Here is a 7786-nt window from a genome sequence, read left to right on the forward strand (position 1 = left end):
CCACAAAAACATTTTGAGATCTGTAAAAAAATCATATATATATATATATATATATATATATATATATATGACACTGACCGGAGGATTGCTTTTGCCTGTATTCATGATTTACTCCGCTGAATGTACCTTTTATCATGTTACGTTGGTAATGCTGGTGATAGTCTAAAGGACATTTTTTTTCAGTAGGCTAATAATTCTAAGGTTTTAAAATATTTTATTTGCCATTTAAAGGGACAGTTTGTAAAAAAATGTTGATATTTCAATGTTCATTATTTCAAAAACCCACAATTAATTTGAGCCATCCATCCGTTTTCCAACCGCATATCCTCACAAGGTGTGCTGGAGCCTATCCCAGTTTTCTTCAGGCAGTAGGAGGGGCCCGCCCTGAACTGGTGTCAGAGCCAGAGATTGGCAATCCGGATCGGCTCTCCTCCAAGGGGTCTGAACCACCCGTGAGCCTCCTCAGCTGCTCCAACGCACAATCGCGGATAGACGGGGATTCCGATAAGCCGATGCTGAGAAAGACACGCCTGGGTCCTCACTGCCTTTATTTATTCGAAACCAACCCGGTCCCCCTCCATTTATTCTCCCCAAACAGTAACCGTTCCAGAATTGGAGATTAATAAATGGCCGTTTCGTTTTTACGACAGCTCTTTCTCCTTTTTGCTCTCTTGCCATTGATATTGCACCCAAGTAAAGTTCAATAATCCTTGTGAGGATCATTCGGGTTTGTTTATTTCGCCCGAGTAAAATATTTTAGGTAACGTGTTCAAAGATGGTTCATGCGACCCTAAATTAATGCGTGTTCACAGCCGTACATTCATTATTGGAGGTTGAGTGGTACATGAATCAAATCATGAAATGACTTGAGGTAGACGTCATACATGTTATAAGATTTATTAAAATGACAATCATTCTGATTGTCTGAGTGAAAAATTTTCACAAAAGTAAAATGTAATAATCCATGTTGGGTCCAATTGCTCTCGGCTGAGGCAGAGAGTTGGAAAAAAGGAAAAAGTCCTACCGTGCATGCTCCACTGCTGGAGACGGCCCGCAGGCCCTCTCCGCAGGGGGGCCCGGAAAGGCACTACTCCCCCCTCGCACGTCTATTTTATACCATGGACAGGTTGGTTGTTTCGGGCATTCTGTCAACAACCTTTACCCTGCTTTGTGCTCAGCACTCTTCCCTATTTCTGGGCAGTGTTCCATCAGCCTTTCACCTATTTTGAGCTCAGCATTTTTCTTATTGTCCGGGCATCATTCCAACGGCTTAATTGTCCACGAGTGAGGACACTGGCTCATCTTTGACAGGTCAATCATAATACATCATTCTTACGCAGCTAAATACCATTTTGAGTAATTTGTGTATAGTTATTTTTACTACGAATTCTCGCTGGCAGTTAATGAACTTCTCTATTTTTCATCATGTGACATTATCTCGAAAAATCACAGGCACTTGGAGAATCCATAAAGCCGTTTCAAACATATCTGCTGTAATACAAAAGCTATTCTAATATATACCTGAATAATGCCATGTTATTTTCTTGCAACATTTTCAGAAAGAAAAAAAAAAGAAAAACACTAATTAATCATTCTTTGGATAAAAACCTCAGTTACGGTATCGCCATACTATTGTATGATTCACCAGAAAAGTTATATCCCAACCATTCTAGCGTTATTTGACATCAACCAATTTTTTGTAAGGCAACTGTAAGGCTTTTCAAAGCATTATCAATTGAATAAAAAGGATAAAACATCTCTGGACTGAACTATTTGAAGGGGTGAATTGTCATGACTCATTTGATGGTCTGTGTCGCCCTCTAGTGGGAAAGATTCAATATTGACTCCTAGCTTTTGAATCTACTTTCATTTCTGTATGGCTGAATTTACTCTACTATTTACAATTACTAGCCAATTATTATTAGACTATTTATTCTTAAGGTGTAATTGATGTATTAACGTGACGCAGGGCACACGACAGTGGTTGCCATCCAATCGAAGGATGCACATAGATCACGTGTCATACTCAAGGCCAGATCCAGGGCGCCACATCATTTTATGTGGCCCTCGAAAGCAAATTATCCGCCAACCTCCATGACCTTTGCTAAAATGTTGACATTTTGCAATAATTTTGTTACCCTGTTTAGACTCACTTGAACAATAATTGAACAAAAAATACAACAGATAGTTGAGTGATTTCTAAATTAGTAATCCATCAATTTGTTGATGAGATGATTAAACATTTGCTCTGTTCACTGTCATAATGACCCTCCAAGGGGGGACATAACTCCAAAGTGGCTGACGACAAAAATGAGTTTGACACCCCTGACATGGATGAACACCCATCTGCGCTCACACTCACACCTCGGGACAGTTTAGCGTGCTCCATTAACCTCCCATGTATGTTTTTGGAACTCTCGCCTGTTATAAAGGACTGTTCAAGCCATCACCTGTTGTCGGAATATTCGCCTTGCTCACGTCTCATGTCCAAGCGCTAATTTTCTTGACCTTCGTTGTGCTGTATCATAGTCAAAGTCTGGGTTTTTATTTCTTGTTGCATCCACTTTTGCCTTGTTCTTGCTTATTGTGTTATTCTCAGGTGCTTTTGATTTTTCTTGTTCATTGGGTTTTCCTTGTCTTTTCCTGACAAATGATTTTGCATTATTGATTTCCCTTGCCGTTTGCAAGCGCTTTTGGTTTGACTCGTTCTTATCCTGGTTATTTTGTTACTAGCGTTCTATGTTGTACTTTGTCGGTCTACGGTCTTGTGACCTTTATTTTGTAAATAAACAATTTTTGTGTTCAACCATCTCTTGGTCTGCGTTTGTGGGATCTGTTCCTGTCCCAGAACCTGAACACCAATAGCTCAATTCATCATCACAATTCCCAGGTGTCGTAGGCGCATGCAAATAATTCCTCACCTCTTGCCAGCGCTGCTTTCTCGAATTCATCACCACACCCCTGGGGGTTGAAGTCACAAAGGAAAAATTGTTGGCATGGGAGCTGGTTTCAGGCTCGGTTGTGCTACATTTATGTACCTGATGCTGTCTGATAAATGTTTCCTGAAGCATGCCGGTTCAAAATGATTTGCACAGAGTTTGGAGTACTTGCTTCGCGACCACAGTTGGCCACGCTTTCCTCCCTGCTGACTGATTTTCAGATAGGAGGTTACAAGGAGCACGGGGAAAAATTCAGGGTCCACCATTCTCAAGCAACTCTGGGCATGATGACCAATTACAGGGATGACCAATTACAGGGATGACCGTTTCTTTTTAAAACTAAGAGCTACTGTTTGAGTACCGATTGTACAGGTATGATATGGGTAACATTTCATTTCTCAATATTTTGGCCGGATATGTCAATTGCGATTTGATAAAAATATTACCATAGGCTCAAAATATAAATCCAAAATTATGTGGAATGTCTAGTTGTTTTTAATTAAAATTTACAGACAGCCATCAGAATTCACAGTCACCTATAAATAATTCAAACTGTACTGCAACTGTGCTTTCATTATAAATAAAAATGTTACGCTACAACACAAGTGTTTGTGTGTGTTTGTTGTTCTGTACCACTTTGTCCATTCATGTGTTGACTTGGGGGAGGATTGTGTGTGTGTGTGTGTGTGGGGGGGGGGGGCAGTTAAGCACTGACTCACTCTCATTGGGCAATGTGTGAGGCAGCATGGAATGCATTTTGAGGCTCCCCACACTATATGTTTCATTGTCTTTATTTTTTATCTACACAAAGATAGTGGCAGTCAAGGAAGACACGCATTGCTACAAGAATAGGAAATGAACGATAATCATGAGCAAAGTGTGGATATAATGAAAGGGGAGACTCTCACCCATTCAAATGAATGGCCTGGCGAGGTGAGGACAACTTGTACCTTTTATCACAAGCGCCACTATTTTATCCACTGGTACAGTATAAATACAGTCACGTAACATTGAAAAACACAATGTTCATATCTCAATGACGATATGATAGATGTATATCGCTTAGCCCGAGATCTGAAATACCAAATCCACTGCTGAGCTATTTTTAGAACAGGCCTGCGGGCTAGTCATGGGGTGCTTGGGGACAACGTGGTGCCTGTGGTAAGCCATGACCTTTTCAGTGTCTACCCTCTTTGAACAGTTCATAATTTGATTGATTATTTTTTCTTTTGTAACTCACGTATGCCAAAGAGTTAATTTTTCTTTTGGAATTTACATAGGCCACTGCTTTGGTGACATACTGTATCTCACGTTTATACTTGAGCATTGTATAGGACATTTCCTGAAGTCACAGTTCATTCAATCCACTCACACAAGATTCTTCATAAAATGTGATTATTTGTCAACTAGCAAATTAAATACAGCAATGCCGAATAGCAAGCACAAACATTACACAATGCATACATTGAACGTATGTCATATGATTCTCTTTAACGTTGCACAGATATGAATTTTCATCATTTATTTTTTTTGTCCAGAGTGTGTTTCTTGTGTTTTTTTTCAATTTACTTCAAGAGAATGGTTCACTGCCAGCATCTGTACTTGTAAAATTACCCGTGAGAGAATCTCCGACTGCAAATTGAGCATTTAACACAAAGCCAAATAAAAAAATAAATAAAACCGTGTTGTACACCTTTGAGTCTCACAGACCACAATCACATGTCCCAGACTGTTTTTATTTCATCGACCACCACACTGCGTGTGTGTCTGTTGTTTTGAGTTATTTCTTTTTTTCCTTCATTTGGCTGTGTGTCTCTTGCACAACACCTCCAAGTGATGTGGAAATTATGTTCTCAACGCCGATTGGCTGTCACCGACGAGGGATGGACTGGGCCCACATGGGTAAGCCTGAAATACTGACGGGAACTTAGTGACGAACCGACGATACCCACCCCTGAAGTTTACCTTCCTTGATACTCTTTAACCATAACCCGGCCAGGCAAAAGGCCTCTCATCAGTGTGTGTTCTTGTGTTGGGTAAGGTTTGCCTTTCTTGCGAACCTTTGACCGCAAACTGAGCAGGCAAAAGGTCTCTCACCAGTGTGTGTTCTTCTGTGTTTTGTCAAATTACTACTTTGAGAAAATCTTTGTCCGCACACTGAGCAGGCAAAAGGTTTCTCACCAGTGTGTGTCCTTATGTGTCGCCTTAAGCTTCCCTTATCAGAAAATCTTTGGTCACAATCTGGACATGTAAAAGGTTTCTCGCCAGTGTGGGTTCTTGAGTGTTGTAATAAGCCCCCCTTCTGAGGGAATCTCTGACCGCAAACTAAGCAGGCAAACGGTTTCTCACCAGTGTGTGTACTTAGGTGATTTTGTAAGCTTATTTTATGAGAGAATCTTTGGCCGCAGTTTGAACAAACAAAAGGTTTCTCGCCAGTATGTGTTCTTGAATGTGCTGTCAAATTACTTCTTTGAGAAAACCTTTTACCGCAAACTGAGCAGGCAAACTGTTTCTCACCAGTGTGGGTTCTTATGTGACTTGCCAAACTCCCCTTCTGGGAGAATTTTTGATCGCAAATGGAGCATGCGAAAGGTTTCTCTCCAGTGTGTGTTCGTGTGTGACTTGTCAAATTACTGATTTGAGTAAATGTTTGACCGCAAATTGAGCAGATAAAAGGTTTCTCACCCGTGTGTGTTCTTGTGTGTACTGTCAAATGAATGATTCGAGTAAATTTTTGACCACAAACAGAGCAAGCAAAAGGTTTTTCACCAGTGTGGCCAATCATGTGATTTCTCAAAAAACTCTTATAGTCAAAGGTTTTCCCACACTGAGAACATTTCCAGGGTTTTTCAGCGTGACAGGCCAAATCACCTTCACACTGTTCAGGATCATCATCTTCACTCTTGTGAGGACAGTGTGATGTTGTGTCGTCAATGTTTGATAGTGGAGCTAAAAGGCCGTCGATTTGTGATCCTGTACAGTGGTCTCCGTTACCGTCTGTTGTCATTTGTCGACTTGAACTGCTGCAGCTGTTGCTGCTAGTTGACGGCTTCAGCCCTTGGCTTGCCTCACTCTGGCCTTCATCTTCACTCTTCACAGAGACACCAGTCGATGGGAATATGTGGAGAGAATCCTCCTCTTCCTCTTTTATATGTGGGGGCTGCCAATGCTCTTCCTCTTTAATGTGGGGATTCACCGGCTCCTGTTCTTTGAAAGGAATGGGCTCCAACTCCTCCTCTTCTTTAATGTATGGGGGCTCTTCGTTCTTCACCTCCTTCTTAATGTGTGGGGACTCGGACTTCTGCTGTTTCGTACCAAGATTCTCACAGATGTCTGCAACACAAGAATAAAAAAAAAAAATATATATATATATATACTAATTAAAAATGCAACTGTCATAATTAACTCAAATTCACTAAAAATTAATCGTGATTACGCATGCATTTTTGATCGTTTCTGAATTTCCTTTTTATATTTTTTGTCCTATTTTTCCCCATTTTAATGCTCTCATCAACGTGGAATCATGAATCAGTTTTCTATGTACAAAATGCAAATATTTACTGAAATAACAATTTCGATTTTCAATTTTACATGAACATTTTTCACTTGGAGCAGTTATTCACACATAATTTCTCAAACAATATTACTGTCCATCAACAACAGTGAAAAAAATATTTTGTCAAACAACAGCTGTTTTAACAGCTCTTTGCATGGAATCAAAACAGAGCAGTATAACATTATAAAGTGCACATCTAAGGTAAACTAGTACTCAGCCTATAGTGGATTTAAGCCATGGTTGGATGCTTCGTTTTTCTCAAGTTTGCTTTGAACACAGCAGTCAGGCTATGTTGATTCTGCTGGTCCTTCTTGCGCGGAAGTCTCTCTCTACGGTTTTGTGTAGACATCATTTCGGATGACTACACTTGGTTAGATGACAACACGGGAGACGTATCCTATGTAATCCAATTGATATTCCTGTAGGGCAGGGGGAGGCTGGGTTCGTCGCTTAGGTCTTACAGGAGGATACATCTCTTCCGCTGGGTGCATCTTGAATACAGTTATCCGGCTCAAAGGACCAGAAATGTTAGGGAGGCGAAGGAGCTGATTCGTTTTAATGAGATAACTATAGACTAGATGGTGTGCCGGTCAGAGCACAGGTAGGAAGAGACAGGAATTCCAGAGAGATCGAGTGGTGGTTTCGGTGATTGAATAGGGGGGTCGACGAATGAAGAGGAATTGATTGAAGAGGGCTCGAGTCTACAAATGTCTGTAGTGGAGTCGTTAGATGCAATGCAAAAGATTTCAGCTTGAGTCAAGCCGTGGACAATGTTGACAGGCTTGCATGCAGTATCCATACATTTAGCTATGGCTTCAGCAAATTTGTTCTTCGTCGTGTCATCCATTTTCTTCGCTTTGAAATGATCCATAGCTGTCTGTCTGAGACGAGGGGGTGGAGTACTCACATCAGCTGTCTGCTTGGCCAATAAGTGGTACAGACGCTCCCCAGCTAACGAACGAGATACGTTCCAAAGGATCGTTCGTTAGCTGAATTTGTTCGTATGTTGCTTCAGTGCTATATTTTGTATCGAATGTATGTTTAAGGCTTATATAAGTATGTTTAAGGTTTACATAAGTATAATAAAATGAAGTTTAACTTACTTTTGGAAGATGTACTTGAAGGCTTAAGGAGATGATGGACGATTGCACAGTTTTCTTCTTTTTCTCATCATAAATGATGCAGTCGCACTGTATGGCATCATTCATTTGATTTGCAACCTTTGTGCAACGTTCAATATTTGGGTCTTGCTGCTCGAAGAGTGCGATGGCTTTATCTATGAGCGAAAACA

At 40.6% G+C, this 7786-nt stretch overlaps 1 protein-coding gene across 1 annotated transcript in view; it reads right to left on the minus strand.

Moving 5' to 3' along the window:
• Positions 1-3714: 3714 nt before the first annotated feature.
• LOC109526291 (zinc finger protein OZF-like) overlaps positions 3715-7786 on the minus strand; it is a 14386-nt gene continuing 10314 nt past the window's right edge. Inside the window, exon 2 of the mRNA XM_019887484.1 lies at positions 3715-6272. Coding sequence (XP_019743043.1) covers positions 4954-6272 — 1319 coding nt within the window. The 3' untranslated portion in view covers positions 3715-4953. The remainder of the gene's footprint in view (positions 6273-7786) is intronic.

Source organism: Hippocampus comes, unplaced genomic scaffold (assembly GCF_001891065.2).
Source record: "Hippocampus comes isolate QL1 unplaced genomic scaffold, H_comes_QL1_v1.1 scaffold271, whole genome shotgun sequence".
Lineage (NCBI taxonomy): Eukaryota > Metazoa > Chordata > Actinopteri > Syngnathiformes > Syngnathidae > Hippocampus > Hippocampus comes.